General features: G+C 53.5%; 1 protein-coding gene across 2 annotated transcripts in view; it reads right to left on the bottom strand.

Annotated features, from left to right (window-relative positions):
• Nucleotides 1–4,356: 4,356 nt before the first annotated feature.
• Lhpp (phospholysine phosphohistidine inorganic pyrophosphate phosphatase) overlaps nt 4,357–17,644 on the bottom strand; it is a 99,184-nt gene continuing 85,896 nt past the window's right edge. For both annotated transcript variants that reach the window (XM_052762345.1, XM_052762343.1), the window contains one exon: nt 4,357–5,619. In XM_052762345.1, the coding sequence (XP_052618305.1) occupies nt 5,608–5,619 (12 nt within the window). In that variant the 3' untranslated portion in view covers nt 4,357–5,607. The remainder of the gene's footprint in view (nt 5,620–17,644) is intronic.

Below are 17,644 nucleotides of genomic sequence, written 5' to 3' on the forward strand. Positions count from 1 at the left end.
TGTCACCCAATGTTATCTGGCCTTGGAATGTCCTCCTAGACCCTCTGCTGTGGCCAGTGTCCTAGTCTGGAAGTGACATCCTGGAATACTCTTCTGCTTTGCTTTTTTGACAACAGATCCTCCATCAAACAAAATGGTATGTGAACATGTAACTGAAGAAGGGGGGTGGGGGTGGACGGAGAACCAGAGGACCCAGATTCAGTCCTCAGCACCCACAGAGAGGAGCTAACAACCATCTGTAACTCCAGTTCCAGGGGATCTGGTGGCATCTTCTGGTCTTCCTGGGTACTGCATGCATGTGGTTCAGACACATGTAGGCAGAACGTTCACAAACAAAAGATAAAAATAAAAACTTTAAAAGAAAAAGGTGTCCTGGAGTAGTGAAACATACCTGTAACCCCACTACTCAGGCGGCTGAGGCAGGAGGATTGCATACTCAAGGGCAGCTTGGGCTAAATATCGGGACCCTGCCTCAAACCACGGGCTAAGGTGCTAGGTTCAGTCCCTAGAGCCACCAAAACAAAACAACCCACAAGACCACCTTTGGGGCCAGGGAGAGAACTTGGCAGGTAAAGGCCATCACATGCACACTGGCACACACCCATACTCAGACAACATACACCACACACACTGTTAAAATTCGAGCACACACGAGAGATCCCAGGCTGGCCATCATTCGGTCTTCCCAGGACACCACCCTTCTGCCTTTTGTACACTGTAGGTAAGGTGACAACATCAGGAAGAGGGCAAGGAAAGCCACCAAGCTTTCCCAAAGGCAGGGCACAGTGGCCTTGAATGACCCAACAGCCTCTTACCTGCACCTCACACTTCCCAGGGGTACCAGTTTCATACTGATCCTGCTCCAGCCCAATCTGACAACATGACTGCCCTGGCCTCTGTTCTGGTGCCTCCCTATCATTTCTGTGTCTTCTGCACTTTGAGGACCCTGCTCGTGGCCAGGCTTGGGCTCACAGGCTGTCGCTGTGGGGATCACTGCTGTCACTGGACAGCTTCAGGTCTCGGCGTTCTGCAGCCTCCAAGTCCAGCTGGCTCATGGGTGCATCCATCTAGGGCTAGTCCCAATCACTAAGCAGGCCCCTTGTCTGTACACAGGGCTAGGGACCCAGTGGGCTTCTGTGATCAAGCTGATGCTGGTCCTCTGTACACTAGAGAGCAGCCCTTTCTCGAAATGTGCATAGGATGATAGCCAAGGAAAAAACCGCCCCAGCCTGGACAGTGGCCAGACCTCCAAGTGGCTACTGGTTTCTTTTAAGCTTTCTGGTTGTAGTTCCTACAATAACACTGCTTCTGTAGCCCCCAAACATCAGAATTTAGTGCAAATTGCCCAACATAGCTACTACCCGAGGAAAAGTTGGAGGGATAATGATAATCATACTGGCTTTTGAGGTGGGTCCCTGAACACCCTTGTAGCCTCGCCACATGGCTGCGTCTCCTGTGTCACCATTTTAAGGCTACCTGCAGGCGGCATCTTCCTGATTGGTCTACCTGTTGAGGACATAAGAGTCGTAGGCAGTGGGGCCCCTTGTGATAATCCTGTAGGCTGACTGGTAGACAGCTGAAGGACCAGGAGGGAAGCCATGCCCCTGGGCAGTGGTGTCATCTTGAGAAGCATCAAGGCAAGAGGCCGTCGGATGTAGGGGGCAGGAATGGATCCTCTCTGGAGGGAGAGGACAGCTGTGTGCTAGACGATTGCAGCCCTGAGGTCCCCACAGGCCGTCTTCATGGGCTTTCAGACAAGGCTGGAGGGAGCATCCCAGAATCCAACTTCAGAAAGGGCACAGGATGTGGGGTAGACCATGGGTCTCCACTCTGCCTCTTACTTCTGGACCTCTGATGGGTCACTTTAAGGACCATGTCACTGAGCCACTGTGGCTCAGAGGACAGTGTGGTCTCTGCCCCCAGATCATACAGGGTCTGTAGAAAAAGCTCAGCTTTTCTGGAGAGACCAGTCAATGAAAGCCAGTGTGTGGCAACTGCTAAGCATCAAAGGAGGGGGGGGGGGGAGAGAGAGAGAGAGAGAGAGAGAGCCCCAATACCCATGGGACACACTCACTAGCAAGCACAACCTACGGCACTAGCTCTAGTGTCCACATCCCCTCCGTTCTGAACTGCTGCAGGACAACCCTGGAGCTTTCTCTGTGTCCAGCTAATAAACCAAAGGCCCTTCTTTGAAGGTCGGTGACACTGGCCAGACTGGTGGCCCCTCATCCTGATGCAGACAGTCAGCCACTGGTCCTCTCTGATAAACTAGAGGTCAGCCGGCCCAGCAGGGCCCCGCTGGTGTGCTCACAGTGCCGGGGGGACCCGGGTTTCAGGGAAGTCCTCACACAAAGGACCCGACTCCTTTGTGTGTTTGTAGTTGCACTAGGATGTGCACACGCGTGTGGAGGCCAGATGTCAACCTCAGGTTTTGGTCCTCAGATGACATCGTATTTTTGGTTGTGTGTGTGCGCGTGCGTGCGTGCGTGCGTGTGTATGCACATATGTGTGGAAGCCAGAGGTCAATGTCAGACATTGTCCTCAATCTCTTTCTTTCATGTTTTTTCACTACATGTATTTATTTGAGTATGTGTGAGTGTGTGGGCCACGGCACGAGTGTAGAGGTCAGAAAGCATGTTGCAGGAGTTGATTCCTAGGGATTATGTGTCCTAGGGATCCAACTCAAGTTGTCAGGCTTGGTGGCAGGTGCCTACTCAGGAACCACCTTGCCGGCCTATAGGTTGTGTTTTGAGATGGAGAGTTTCACTGAACCTGGAGCTCACTGATTTGGCTAGGCTGGCTGGCCATCCAGCCCCCAGGATCCTCCTGTCTCGTCTCCCTAGGGCTGGGATTACAAGTATGTACTGGTACCCTCTTCTAACCTGACTCCTAGGAGATCGATTCAGGTCCCCATGCTTGAATGGCTAGCAACTGACTGAAGCGTCTTGTAGCTGACTTCCTTCTCAGTGAGCGCCCTCCCAGCTGACTCCTTTACCCACTGAGCCAATTCCTTAGCTGACCTCTGTTTATGAGAAGTCTCCGGAGAGTCACCAATGGCTTCTGGATCGATTGGGGGGAAAAAACCCGCAATATCAGCTACCCATTCAGCAGATTCTGAAACCGACACTTCGGATAGGAGGGGTTACTATCCCAGGGGCCCCACAGAGAAGGCCACTGCCCTTTGTCCTGTCCCACTGTGGACAGCACAGCTCACCATTGCCAGGTGTAGTAAGGAATGGTTGGAGATGGCTGTGTTGCCCTTAGAGTCAAAAGTTGGAGGCTTGGTTCCCTAGATAGTGATGTCAGGAGCTGGTGGGACCTTTAAAATGTGAAAAATCTGCCGGGTGGTGGTGGTGCACGCCTTTAATCCCAGCACTCAGAGGCAGAGGCAGGTCAATCTCTGAGTTCGAGGCCTGCCTGGTCTATAGATTGAGTTCCAAGACAGCCAGAGCTACACAGAGAAACTCTGTCTTGAAGAAACAAAAACCAACCAAACAAAAAAGTTGCAGGTCCTGAGGTCAGATGGGGCATGTCCTCAAAAGGGACATCCCCTCTGTCTTCCCATCTCACCATGGCAGATTCCATGAGGTCTTTATGAGACTTCAATTGAGGCTGGTGCTGTGCCCTCCAGCCTCCCAAACTGAGCTATACAACCCGCTCTTCCCTCTTTTCTTCCTTTTTTTCTTTCATTTTTCTGTTATATTTTTTGTGACAGTCTTGCCATGCAGCTCAAGCTGGCCTGGAATTTGTGACAATCCTTCTGCTTCTGCCTCCTGAGTGCTAGAATCATGAACACGTAAACCCACCACATTTAGACTGCCTCTGGTATTTTGTTGTAGTAATGAAAACTCAGGGCTGGTGAAGCTCAGCTGGTAAAGGGGCTTGCCGCGCAAGCCTGATGATCTGAGTTCGAGCCCCCAAACCTGAGTAAAGGTGGAGGGAGAGAACCAACTCTAACAAGCTGTTCCTCTGACCTCCACAAGTGTACCTATGCCGTGCTTGTACACACACACACACACACACACACACACACACACACACACACACACACACACACACACAAATAAATAAATAAATAGAACTGAAAATAAATTCTTTAAAAATATGAATGAACATAGGAGGCAGTGCTGATGTCTGCCTTGTCTGTCTTCTCCCACTGGAGACGAAGGAACTCTCCTTGACATCTCTCCATGTCTGAATTTCTTAAAGGGGTCAGAGCAGGTAAGAAGTTCCGTAGCCTCGCCCCTCTACTATTCTAGCAAGTGGCAGGGACAGGGTTGGAACCTAAGAACCTGTTTGGGGCCTCCTCTCTCTACCCACTTTGGACCCTTACCAACAAAAGTTGAGTCAAAGGTGGACTGTTGAGGCCACGTTTATTGAAACATTAGTTGGTGCTGTGCACTGGGCACAGCCCATTCCAGTCTGTCCATCCCAACTCCAGCCCATTCCAGTCTGTCCACCCCAACTCCAGCCCATTCCAGTCTGTCCACCCCAACTCCAGCCCATTCCAGTCTGTCCACCCCAACTCCAGTCCATTCCAGTCTGTCCACCCCAACTCCAGCCCATTCCAGTCTGTCCACCCCAACTCCAGTCCATTCCAGTCTGTCCACCCCAACTCCAGCCCATTCCAGTCTGTCCATCCCAACTCCAGCCCATTCAAGTCTGTCCACCCCAACTCCAGCACATTCAAGTCTGTCCATCCCAACTCTAGCCCATTCAAGTCTGTCCATCCCAACTCCAAGGTACTTTCTGTGTCGCAGCCTTGACTGTAGAGGTGGACATTTCTGCTCTGTGGGAGGGTATCTTCAGTTTCCTGAGAGCTCCCCAGCCCATGTCTGGGTAACTCATGGGGACAGGAAGAACAGTGGGCTGGCATTGTTTCCTGAGGGAAGGGGGAGGGGGCAGACTGCTCATCAGGCACTCTGACTGGGGCCAGGTAGGGCTGTGAGTGGTGGGCAGGCTGGCTCAGCTCTGGGCTTCCTGGATTGTGCAGGGCAGGCCCCTGAGTTTTCTGCAGGCTCCTCGTTCACATCAGAGAGTTCAAAGAGGCGTCAACATGCCTCATCCAACTGGATGGTGCCAATTAAAGGACCACGTGCCAATGGTGACTGAAGGAATTCAGGGACTCAGGGGGACCTTCCAGCCCATGTCTGAGGGTTTCATTTTCTGGAGGCCTGACAGGTCTCTTGTACCTTCCTGGATGTCACTAATGGAAACATGACATGGGCCAGGGAGGGGAGCAGGCCATATAGGTAGGGAACAATCCTCTGCCCAGAGGCTGGGGAGGGAGGAATGCTGACAGGAAACTAGTAGAGGGACATTGAGGAAGGGGAGGACTGGCTCTGGCCGAGGGACAAGCATCCCAGAACTGCCTGCACCTGCCCATGCCGGCAGCGGGCAGAGGGCAGGGCGAGCAGAGCTTTGGGTAGCCTGGGGCCTGGAAGCGTGGGGGAGGGGGGCACAGCGGTGGGAAGAAGTGTGGGCACAGGGTGGTGCACTTGTCCACTGCTCCCGAAGGCCTGTCACTTGTCCATGTGCTGCAGCAGCAGGTCCACAGCCTCCGCAAGGTTGTCCACGTACCCGTCAGCCTTCACTTCCGGATGATGCTCATCGGCAGGCCTGGAAGACAGGACCGCAGATCAGTCTGGTAGCGTACAGTCCACTTTTGTTATTACTGTGTACTAGAGCCCAGGTAACATCATAAAGAAAAGACATTTGTGTAGTTCCACATTTTAGAGACTGAAAATCCCACCTGAGTCCCTCGCTCAGGCCTCATGGAGAACAGAAGGACAGTGTCATGGAGGGAGTGTGGTACAAGAGAGTGTTCTGGGGTCAGGCTTAAGCTTTAAAAACTCACTACTAAGCAGGTGCTTCCTCTCAGTGCCTACAAGAACCACCCCTACCCCTCCTGAAAACAGTAACTCAGTGAGCATCCCCAAGACCCCAAGTCGTTCAAAGTCCCACCACGTCCCACATGGTCACACTGGGTACCAAGCCTTCATCACACAAGCCCTTGGGGGACAAACCACACTCAAACCTTAGCAGCCAGTGACTCTACAATGGCCTCCTGAAGCCACTGCCAGCTGGCCACAGTGAACCTGCCTCCCAGCAAGTAGCATGGGCCTGGCTTTACCCCGAAGGAACCTCCAGGCTGTCTGCCCTGTCAGGCAGCCAGGACTGTGGCTCCCACTGTGCCCTCCTCTGCAGTCTCTCTAGGGCACACACACACATACTCCTGTCTGCCACTCCACTGTCTGCAGCAGAGTAACTGCTAGCCTTGGCTTCCTTCTGCACCTACCAGAAGAATCACCCAGGAAGAGCACCCTGATTGGTAAATTGGGGTGCTGGTCTGGTACATGTGCTTTCTGGGAACGGTTAGGGGTATTGACAATCAGAACTCTTCCCTTCCCTGATGCTCTGGGGTGCCATGTGCTGCCCAGTTCTTGGAGGCCACTGCTGCCTCATAGGGATGCCAGGGGCTCCTGGCAAAGCCATTCTCTGACTGGGATGCTAAGGACTAGGACCTCGCCTAAGCCTTTACCCATTATCTGGCCGCGCTTGCAGTCTGGCTGGACACTGAGCTGGTGCAGAAGCCTGGACACTCAATGTGGTTGAATCTTGAATTCAGAATGGACTCTGAGCAGACAGCAAGACTGTGGAGGGGCCGGGGTGGGCTCATCTTCACAGTCCTCTGAAGATGTGTGGGCCTCATCCCAGGGACCATGGGCAGCCTTGCCAGGGAAGTGAGCCAGAGTCTCGTCTTGGCCACCAGAAAGCCCCTTCCTTCCCACTGTCCCCAGGCTTCATGGCTTCACGCTGCTAAGCAGTCAAGTAGGGTGTGGCAGGAGGAGGGCTAGCCTCTGCAAACCTCCCACTGCTAAGGGACATGTTGCTGGGATGACCCTAGGCCTGACTCACACGTCCTCGGAACTGTAACAACCTGTAGTAGACTATTATTGCACCCTCGAGCCTCCACCCAGCCTGAAGGAAGTGGTTCAGTTGCCTGAGAATAGCTAAAACCCATGTTGTCCTTTTTCAGATATTAGATTCTGACAATTCTAGAACACTAGCTTGGAGGTCACATCCCGGAGGGAAGGGGTTTTCCTGCAGCTGCCAAGGCCCTGGACTAGAAGGGACCAGAGGAGCCTCTCTCCACAGGGAAGGGTGATAAGAATAGCCTAGCTCCATGTTCACGGGCGGGGGTGGGGGTGGGGGTGGGGCTGTGCAGAGAAGGAAAGGAAACAGCCAGGATTTGAGGGTATGATGGGTAGTTAGGTCAGAGAGTTTGTGAAAGGGTCCAAGGCCTGAGCTCAGCTTCCACCACTGTGCTGGGGATGACGCAGGATGTCTCTCTGCAGCAGCTCGCCCCGGCCCTCGGATCCTGTCTAGAAGTGGGGCAGCAGCAGCTTTGCCAGCCATCTGGCTCACCTGGGTACTGTCTGGAATCTGGAGCTTAAGGGCTTACCTGGGAGAGGCCCTCCTCTCTCCCTGCACAGCAGTCTCTGGTGGGTCTCACAGAAGCTGCATGATCAGGTCAGCCTCCACCAGCATGGCTGCCATCCTGCCCTCTGGTGGATTCCTCACGAGGGAAAGGGGGTATTTTCTGGCCAGGCCAGACTGGTTCCTTCCAGCTTGCCCCTGCCCCTCCACTGGCTCCACTGGAGATCTCTTTAGTCTGGCCTCCTCCCCTCTCTCCTGCAGCCAGGGATGTTCCAGGATGCTCACCTGCTCTGGCCTCTCCCTTGTATAGACTGCTGAGTGTCTTAAATGCCCGCAGCCCAGACCCTCAGCAGAGGTCCATCCTGCCTCCATCCCTCCACATGACAGCCACCAGCCTCAGATATTCCCCACACATATAGGCCATTGTCCATGCTAAGTTTTAGAATTCTTCAACCCACCCTCCCTCCCTTCCTTCTTGAGATGGTCTCACAGGCTGCCTTCAAACTTACAGCAATCCTCCTGTTAACTGTTAACCACTGCCTTTCTTTAGAATGCTCGATCTCCCCCCTCCCCCCCAGACAGGGTTTCTCTGTGTGGCCCTGGCTGTACTGGAACTCACTCTGTAGACCAGGCTGGCCTCAAACTCAGAGCTCCGTCTGCCTCTTCCTCAAAGGCGTACACTACCACCAGCACCAGGCCTAGAATGCTCTTGAGATTCGCTCTATGGGAACTCCTACATACCCTTCAAGACTCCACTCCTGTATGCACTGTCTGTAGAGTGTGGCGCTCTCTGAGCATACAGAGCTTGTCCCCTGTCCCACTGTGACCGGACACCACCCTGCTTCTCCACCTGCCACTGATGGTGCTGGGTGTGCTTCCTAGAGGAGGGGCTGAGTTGCTCACCCTCTTGTCCCCTGAGCAGGGTTGGCCCTCAGCGTCACCCAGGAAGTAGCTGTCACCCAGTGAATGAACAAAGGGCTCGGGAGGCGGGGTGCTGCCTGTCATTAGCTATTCCTCCCCCACATGCCCCAGGAGCCGAGTGCAGGGAAGAGCTGGGTAAGGGCAGACACAAGGCGGTTCTGTGCATGCAGCCCACGGGCCAGCTTCACAGGGATGGGCTTTGTACCCAGTGAAGGAAAATGGCACAGGGACCCAAGCAAAGAAGTCCAGCAAGGACAGCCTCCCTCCCGCTACCTCCACCTCCAGGGCACACAGATGGCAGGAACCCGTCGAGGGCCTCCTCAGGGGCAGCGCTGCCAGGGGGTTCGCTCCTGCTCTCTCCCAGTCACTGCCTGCTCCCCAAGAGGCAGGGCAGGGCTCTCATGACTACAGGGGGGCATGCATTCTTGTGCACTGCTTTGGACCAGTTGGGCTGGCTGCCCCTGGTGGCTGAGGCTAGGTCCTGGGGCTGCCCAGGGACAGGGCATTCAGTGACCTGGGAACTGGCGTGGGGTAGCGATGCCAACTTTAGGCCATAGTGACGCAGCTGGAGGACAGAGGGTATCACTTCATGGGGCCAGATGCAAAGGGCATTTTTACATCTGAATGTGGGTGGGGAAGGAATCTGAACTACCCGGGAGCCTGGAAACCAGAGACCGGCTCCCACGAAGGCCAGGAGGATGGGGCTGGGAGACCTACCTCCTCTGGTCTATAAATCTAAGCTGTTCTGGAAGCCCATAGGGGACACCTCTCTACTGGGCATGTATTCAAAGGCTTCCTGCTGTCTACCTGCTGGCTCAGAACACACATGGTCAAGACACAGTTCCCTGAGCTCCAGAGGAGCAGGCAAGAGGCCAGGTCATCTTAAACCCAGCCAGTAGCCAACCCCTGGCCTGTGCTGGGCTGCTGGCCGGTACCTGAGGGTCAGTGATCTCCCAGGAGTGTACCTGGGTGGTTTGCATTGGACATAATTCTCAGGCAAATGTTCCTCTTCCTCTGTTTTCTGTTATACAGCACTAGTCCTAGGTTCTGGAGGTGGGTGCGGAAAGCGTGCCCAGAGTTGGGTGTTCCTGCCCTGTCCCTTGGGGAAACACTGGATTATGAATACTGATTATGAACATACTTATGTGGACATCCTTCCCATGGAGCCCATGTCCTCATTCAGCTGAGGCCTCTCTGGTGTCCACTTAAGGCCTGGTGGCTGAGAGACATAAAAGGGATTTGTTCCTGTCACAGCCCTTGGAGGGCTGGGCCTGCCTGGTACCTAAGTTCATGGTACCTCCAACCTCGGGCACCAGCTCTTGTACCCTTGCAACCCTCAGCCCAAAGCCTGTATCTCCAGCCCTGTCTCTACCTGACATCAGCTGAAGCCACCATGGACAAGGCTTCCTCAGGATTCCTCATGGGCCTGGAGCAGTCTAAAGGTTGGCCACACGTCAAGGATGAGGGCCATGACCCAGCTCCAAGCTCCAACAAGAGAGGCTGGCCAATGGTAGGCCTGGAAGAGTCTTCCTGAGGCCCCTACTGAGGTGTCTTAGTTGCTGTTCTCCTGCTGTAGAGACACCATGACCAAGCAGCGTATAAAAGAAAGCATTTTGGGGCTGGAGAGATGGCTCAGTGGTTAAGAGCCCTGATTACTCTTCCAGAGGACCCAGATTCAATTCCCAGCACCCACATGACAGCTCACAGCTGTCTGTAATTCCAGTTCCATGGGACCTGACACCCATGGAGATAATAATTATACTAATGGGCGTAACATTTTTTTAAAAAAAGCATTTAATTGGGGGCTTCCTTATAGTTTCAGAAGGTTAGCCCATGATCACTGTGGGAGAATTCTCACAGAGCTCCATCTGGTCGGCTCCAGAGTGCTAGCACCTCGCCTTAATCCACCTTGTGCTTCTCTTGTTACCCTCCACGTGAATCCTGTCTCGGAGTTTGGCTGAAGGTGCAAAGCCTATGCAAGTTTGGTTGAAGAACCCGGGACACCGCAGGGATTCTTCAGCGTCAGTTACTTTGCACTTGGCACCGTCCCCTTGGGAAGCTTGCATGAGAGGTGTTGGGGTGTGAAGATGAACTTGCTGAAGGGTGTAAACTGGAGAACAGTAAAAGGGGTCTTTGCTAAGCTACAGAGGACCAGTCTTAGAGATGAATCACCCCTGCAGCCTCTGTCTCTTGATTCTAGGGACCTGTGTGAACGTACGCCAACACCCGGTATACAACAGATCATCATGGTGGGAAGTATGGCGGCAGACATGGTGTGGAAGCAGTAGCTGGAAGCCTATATCTGTCTTATCAGCAAGATGGAGGAAAAAACAGAGAGACTGGCCTGGCCTGGGCTTTGGAAACCTCAAACACCACCCCCAGTGACACACCTCCTCCAACAAAAAGGCCACACCTCCTAATCCTTCCTAAACAGTCCATCAACTGGGAAACCAAATGTTCAAATATATGAGCCTGTGGGGGCCATTCTCATTCAAATCACTACATTAGGGCTGTGGCTCCCTGGCCACTGAAGGGAGTGGAGACATCATCTATGGCTGGTACCTCTCTTGCAGTCAGAGTCCTAGGCAACACAGGTGACCAAAATGTTCCGTCTCTTGGCAGCCCAACAGAGCAAAAATGTGGCCGGGGTCTGGTCCACTGTGCTGCCCGATGCTCTGCCATTTTGGCTCTGAAGCGGGAGCATCCCTTCCGCGGAAAACCCCCAGCAGAAGTGCAGTGCAGCTGGAAATGCTGTACACTTTAGGGCCAACCAGCCCAAACCCCAACACCTGCGCTTCTCCACGGAAGAGATGGGACTGAGGAGGAGGGCGGGGCTCCCAGCCAGCCCTTTGTGCAGTGGTGAGGAGCCCCGTCTCCCAACACTGTCCAGATGAACTCCCGTTCCCATCCCCCTCCCGGGGCTCCAGCTGGCTGTTCTCACTCCACCTCCGCCAGGGCAAAAACCAGTCAGCATGTCAGCAGAGCTAAGGGTGGGATGGGGACCTGTGCCCCCGACTGAGACACACCCTTCCTACATGTGGGCAGCATATGTGGGAGGCTGGGCATGCAGCCCAGAGGCAGGAGGGGGGCATGTTGTCTGTTCTAGCCCCATGGCTTCCTGGGGTCCCTGGTGGTCTCAGCCCCATCGATAGCTGAAGACCTATGGTGGGGCAGGGCTGATCTAACCAAACTCCCCTGAGACAGACAGAGCCTCAGGGACCCACAGCCCATCCCAAGCTGATCTGTCCTCCAACTGGGAGAGATCAGAGGTCTCCCGTAGCAGGAGGTGGTGCTTGTCAGGCCAGTTACAAGGGCAATGAGCCCTGGTGGGTAAACTTGAGGCAGGGAAAGGAGTTACCCGAGGACTCACACATTTTCAAGAGCCACAGACTCAGGCCAGGGTGCTGGCTGTTGATCAGGTATGTGACATCCTGGCCTCTTGCCTGCCCCACAGGGCCCTAGGAAACTTGTGAGTGATTTCTGAGCCGACAGGTAGACAGCAGGAAGCCCTGTTGTGTCTAGTGGAGGGGTGTCCCTTACGGCCTACAGAGCAACTTGGATTTATAGCCAGAGAAGGCAGGTCTCCCAGCCCCATTCTTCTGGCTTTTGTGGGAGCCAAGTCTGTTGGTGTCTTAGATTCCCCTTAACTCAGATCCAGAGGTACCCTTTGCTTCGTTACCTCTGACCCTGTGATGTGACACTCAGAGCCCTGGGTTGTGGGGAGATGACTTGTCAGTCACCGTGTGAGTTGCACTCTAGGTCATCAGGTACTCCACCTGTGTGGGTGCGGACCCTGCAGAACACCCCCGTGAGCTCTGTCCAGCACTCCATGCAACTGTGGCCAGTGTCTCCAGGGGCAAAGAACAAGAGCTCAGGGGCTGGGGACAGCCCAGAGCCCCCAGAGCCCCAGCCGTGACAGCTCTGGGTTGGCAACATTTCAACCTAATCTAGATCAAGGCTCCTCGGAGTGGCCCCTCTGGGAGTTGCTATTGAGCTTGGTGACCTCTGGCTAGCCCTCGACGCCTGTGGCAGGGGCACCTCTCCCCTCCTTCTACCTTCAGACCAAATCTCAGCTGAAAAGTGTTTGCAGCTTTGACTGTGAGGTGAAGAGAGCCCATAGCTCACAAAAGCTGACAAGATGGAGGTCTGGAAGCCTCTAGGAAGGGCCACCGAGAGCAACTTAGAGTCAACAGGACTAGAAACCAGGTCTAAGCAATGTCAGACCTGACGCACTGGATAGAGCAGGCAGCTGGCAGCAGAAACCGGGCAGGGATTTTGCAAAGGACACTGTTACTTACTTCCTAGGATCACCCTGTGGCCTGGCCTAGTCATGACTTAGATCAACTGATGACACCTCTCAACCAGGACCCAGCCCATGGAGCCACCTGAACCTACCTCACACAGCGGACAGCTTCCAGTAAGGTTCCCGAATCCCACAGATGGCAGCATATGGTGAGTGTGGGCAGAGCAGGAACCAGCTGTTGGTGTGATGGTGGTCTCCTAGGAGACCTCCTTGAAGTCCCTGGCCATGGCTGGAGTATGGAGAAGGTGTCCTCAATTTGTACGTCTACTGAAGATCTTTAGAGTTTCTGGTTGGTAACTACAGAGCCCTTCAAAACTAAAAGCCAGCCAGGTATGGTGGCGCACACCTCTAATCCCAGCACTTGGGAGGCAGAAGCAGGTAGATAGATCTCTTCGTGTTTGCGGCCAGCCTGGTCGACATAATGAGTTCCAGGCCAGCCAAGGCTGTTATTTCATGAGACCTTGTCTCAAAAACCCAAAACAAACAAAACAAAAACTAGACACTACAATCCGGCTTCTTGAGCAATTTGGTAGGCCCAAGAGTGGACAGAGGCTGTGGGTAGCCATACAAGGAGACAAGGCAAGTGACTCCTGTTTGTCCCACCTCCACCTGTCTCTAATTCTCATTCATATGCCAGACACCCTTCACTCAAGTGCATTTCCAACCAATTAAAACTTTGGCTGAGACTCAATCCCCAGGGAACATGCCATATCCAGCAGGCAGTTTTCCTTGAAGCCTTCCCAGTCCTGGCCTCCTTCCTTAGGTACCCACTCTGTGTCCCTGGCACTCACACTGAGCACCTTTCACTCCTTCTACAACTGCATGGTATCAGTCATGGTCCTTCTCATAGGGACACAGGAGATCCTAGAAGGCTGGCTTTGACACCCACGAGTCCTTGGACAAATGGACATTCAGAGCCTTTTCTCTTGGTCTATGAAAGTGAGCTGAGCCGGGCGGTGGTGGCGCACGCCTTTAATCCCAGCACTCGGGAGGCAGAGCCAGGCGGATCTCTGTGAGTTCGAGGCCAGCCTGGTCTCCAAAGCGAGTTCCAGGAAAGGCGCAAAGCTACAGAGAAACCCTGTCTCGAAAAACCAAAAAAAAAAAAAAAAAAAAAAGAAAGTGAGCTGAGAAGAGCCCCTCCCGAGGCTGCAGGGGGAAGTGAGGAGATGAAATGGCTGGGGCGGGGTGTGCCCACAGCAAGTGCTGGACCTAGGTGGACATGCTGGATGGAGAGAATAGGGCCCAAAGCTGGAGCTTGATCCCAGGTAGAAGACTGATGAAGGTCTGCTGCACTGGGTGGCTGGTCAAAGGTGCCTCTGCTGCCTGTTGTCTCTCAGCGGGCTCCGGCCAGAGTGGGCAGGGATAGCTTCCAAGCCTTTTGGAAACTCACACTGGACCAGTAGGACAGACTGTAGCCAGGTCTTGAGGCCAACATATTTCAGCGGAAAGCATTTTCCTTAAGGGGCTCTCAACGGAACCATGGAGCTGTATGCTAGTCATACCAGGGGCTAAGGGTCACAAGGGTGTGATGCAGTTTCTAAGTAAGTCCCTGGAAGCAGATTATCAGGCCCTGCAAAGACCTGTGTAGCTGTGCACGACAGGTAACAAGGGATTCTGGATTTCCCCTAAGACAGAAAGGGCAGCAACTAATACCTCTTGGATCCCCAAGCCAATGAGAAGTGCTGTTCACAAAGTCATTTTGAAAGTCTATCCCGGCCACCTTGTACGTCTGGGACCTGGTAAGAGGACTTGCCCCACACAGCTCCTCTGTCTTCACAGCAGTTAGGAGAGGAGGCACTACTGCCCCATCTTACAGCTGACAAACCAAGGTTCAGAAAGGGTAAGTGGACTGCCCAGGGTCACAGAGCTCGTGTTGAGAGGTTGGTTTGGCCAGGCGGTAGTGGCTCACGCCTTTAATCCCAGCACTCGGGAAGCAGAGGCAGGCGGATCTCTGTGAGTTCGAGGTCGGCCTGGGCTACAGAGTGAGTTCCAGGAAAGGCACAAAGCTACACAGAGAAACTCTGTCTTGAAAACCAAAACCAAAGAGAGAGAGAGAGAGAGAGAGAGAGAGAGAGAGAGAGAGAGAGAGAGAGAGAGAGAGAGGTTGGTTTGGAAACATATGTAGCCTGGTCTAGATCCCATGGGGATCCAGGGCTGAACTGTCAGGTGATGGACAATGGTCACTTGAAGGCCGGCAAAGGCAGGCCTGTTTGGGGCTGGCAGCTGGCTTGGGACAGAGGAAGATCTAACAGCTGTTCATGTTTTGATGAAAACATGGTAAGCACCTGGTATGTGTGTTTGGATTTAAACAAGTTGGTCCCACCCCTTGCTGAGTGCAACAGCTGAGTCCCTGAGTGATCTGTACCCACAACACCCGGGGCATGGGGCCAGGGTCCACACACTCAGGGCCTCTCAGAAAAGCCACTCTGCCCTCTCAAGCTGGCTTCCTGAGCTCCGAGTCTTCACGGGGTGCCAGGAGAGCAAAGGCATGGAAAGGGGCATCCTTGCTGGACTTGCAGCTGGCTGGCATCACTGAATCCTGTCACTTGAGGACCTAGTGCCATGGACAGACCTCAGTAACTGAGCCAGGGATCCTGTTAGCAGGCCAAAGAGAGGCTACCAGGGCTTGGCACTCTGGGAGAGGGGACTAATACTCCTGAAAACAACTTGCCCAGAGTACCAGGATGGCAGGGTGGTGCTTCCACTTGGAACCCCTGTCCTGATCTCTCTGCTCCCAGTGAGCACCCCCCCCCTCCTTCAGAGTGTTCACTGCTGGTGAGCAGGCTGCTCCCTGGGAGTTCCTACTCCATGCAAGTGTGACCTGAGCTTAGAAACTGGCTTCCTGACCTTGTGGCTCTCCAGGGACTTCTGGTGGAGCAGCCTCTGCCTCTATCACACCTGCTCCACTGACCAGTAGTAAACAGGGAATCCAGGTGCCGAGAGTACCCGAGGGGGACACAGGCCACAGGAGCCACTAGGCAATATCGGCAACAGCATGCTCCAAAAGCCTCGGCCAAACCCCACCCTGAGCAAGCTGCCCCTCTGAAGCGCATTAACACAGGGATAACTAAGGATGCCTATGAGTGATAGGCTGAGCCAGCTTTAGAGAGCAGGACAGACTGCCTGTGACTCCACCCTATCCAGGGGCAGGAGGGCTCACCCTGTGCATTCCGAATGATGGAGAGACACTGGCCTGAGCATTCGGATCCATGGAAGGCCTGGGTATTTCTGCTAAGAGTTAATTCTAAAGCAACATGGAGTTTGGTCTGTGGCAAGTTCTCGGTAAATCCTTGCTGAATTAAAAGACAAACGCTCTAAGGAATTCCAAGGATGTTTAGAGCAGCCGTGCACTGCAGTCCATAGTAAAGAGAGTACATCCTTGCAGGAAAGTGAGTCCAGTGTGGTGTATCTGCTTGGCAGGGTACTACATAACTCTGAAGAGGAGTCAGGATGAGTAGACAAGAGTTAAATATTACAGGGCCATGGTTACAAAGATTGGGAAATTAACAATTGTCCCAGTGAGGCCACTGTGAGGGCACACTTAAGCTCCTTGGAGGTGGCTTAGGAAAGCACACGATGAGGACAACAGTGATTCTGTTCTGTACCCGCCACTTCTCCCCAGAAACAGTATCAGGCTGCAGAGTGATGATGATGATGATGATGATGATGGTGGTGGTGATGGTGGTGGTGATGATGATGGTGATGATAGTGATGGTGATGATGATGGAGATGGTGATGATGATGATGGAGATGGTGATGATGATGATGGTGATGGTGATGATGATGATGACGACGACGACGATGATGATGATGATGATTTGAGACAGGGTCTCACTATGTAGCCTTGGCCTAGAGCTTACTATGTAGACCAGGCTGGCCTCAAACTCACAGAGATCTGCCTGCCTCTGCCTCCTGGGTACTAGGCGTCAAGGTGTGTGCTACCACACTTAGCAAGTTTATTCTTTAGCCTCAACCAGGACCAGGGCAGTCCCTTCTGAACCTGTGGCTTGACAACTATGGGAGAAACAAGACTGGCTAGTGCTGGCCCTGAGGGCAAATACTTGCCTGGGTACAACAGATGCCATGTGCTCTGCAGATCACATCCAATTGTTGCAGACAGGGCCAGGCCAGGTAACCCCGAGGCGGGGATAGATCAAGAACCCAATGTAAAAATATCTGATTTGTGGGGGCTGGAGAGATGGCTCAGAGGTTAAGAGCACTGACTGCTCTTCCAGAGGTCCTGAGTTCAATTCCCAGCAACCACATGGTGGCTCATAACCATCTGTAATGAGATCTGGCGCCCTCTTCTGGCTGGCAGGCATACATGCAGACAGAACACTGTATACACAATAAATCTTTAAAAAAAATGGTGTCTTTAAAAAAAAAAAAAAAATATCTGATTTGTGACCCAGGGGGTTACGACCCACAGGTTGAGAACTTTAGAGCTTTAGAGGCTTCAGGTCAAAGAGCCAGCATGGGGGGACACGGGTCCCAAGCCTAGCCCTGATGCTGGAAATAACCAGAGGGAAAATCTATCAAGCCCCCAAACCTGACAGGGTCTCTATGGTGCAGCCCCCTAGCTTCCAAGTGAGGAACCTGAGGCCAAGAGAGGGCAGATACTGTTGGAGAAGATTGTACCCGAGAGGTCAGAGCCAGCCCTGGGGCACGTGAGCCTCTCTGCCACCCCTAGGTGAGTGCCTAAATAGGAAGGGTGCCCTCTATCCCTTCCCTAGCTACTCTCCTGGACACATGGGAGGCTGGGCAGACCAGTGCAGTTTACCTTCATGCCTCTGTACAGATGAGAAAATTGAAACAACCCCAGAGGGACCAGGGAGGAGGCCAGCATCCTACCCATATTTACTTAACACCTCCTGTACCGGGCTCCACGAAAAGCTAACTAAACCACCTCCTTAATCACAGGCCAGAAAAGCCAGCTCGTAAATCAGCGGAGCAGTAGGGTGAGGGGCCATTCAGCTTGGG

This window comes from Peromyscus californicus, unplaced genomic scaffold (genome assembly GCF_007827085.1).
Source record: "Peromyscus californicus insignis strain IS unplaced genomic scaffold, ASM782708v3 Scaffold_4__1_contigs__length_199733344, whole genome shotgun sequence".
NCBI classification, from domain to species: domain Eukaryota; kingdom Metazoa; phylum Chordata; class Mammalia; order Rodentia; family Cricetidae; genus Peromyscus; species Peromyscus californicus.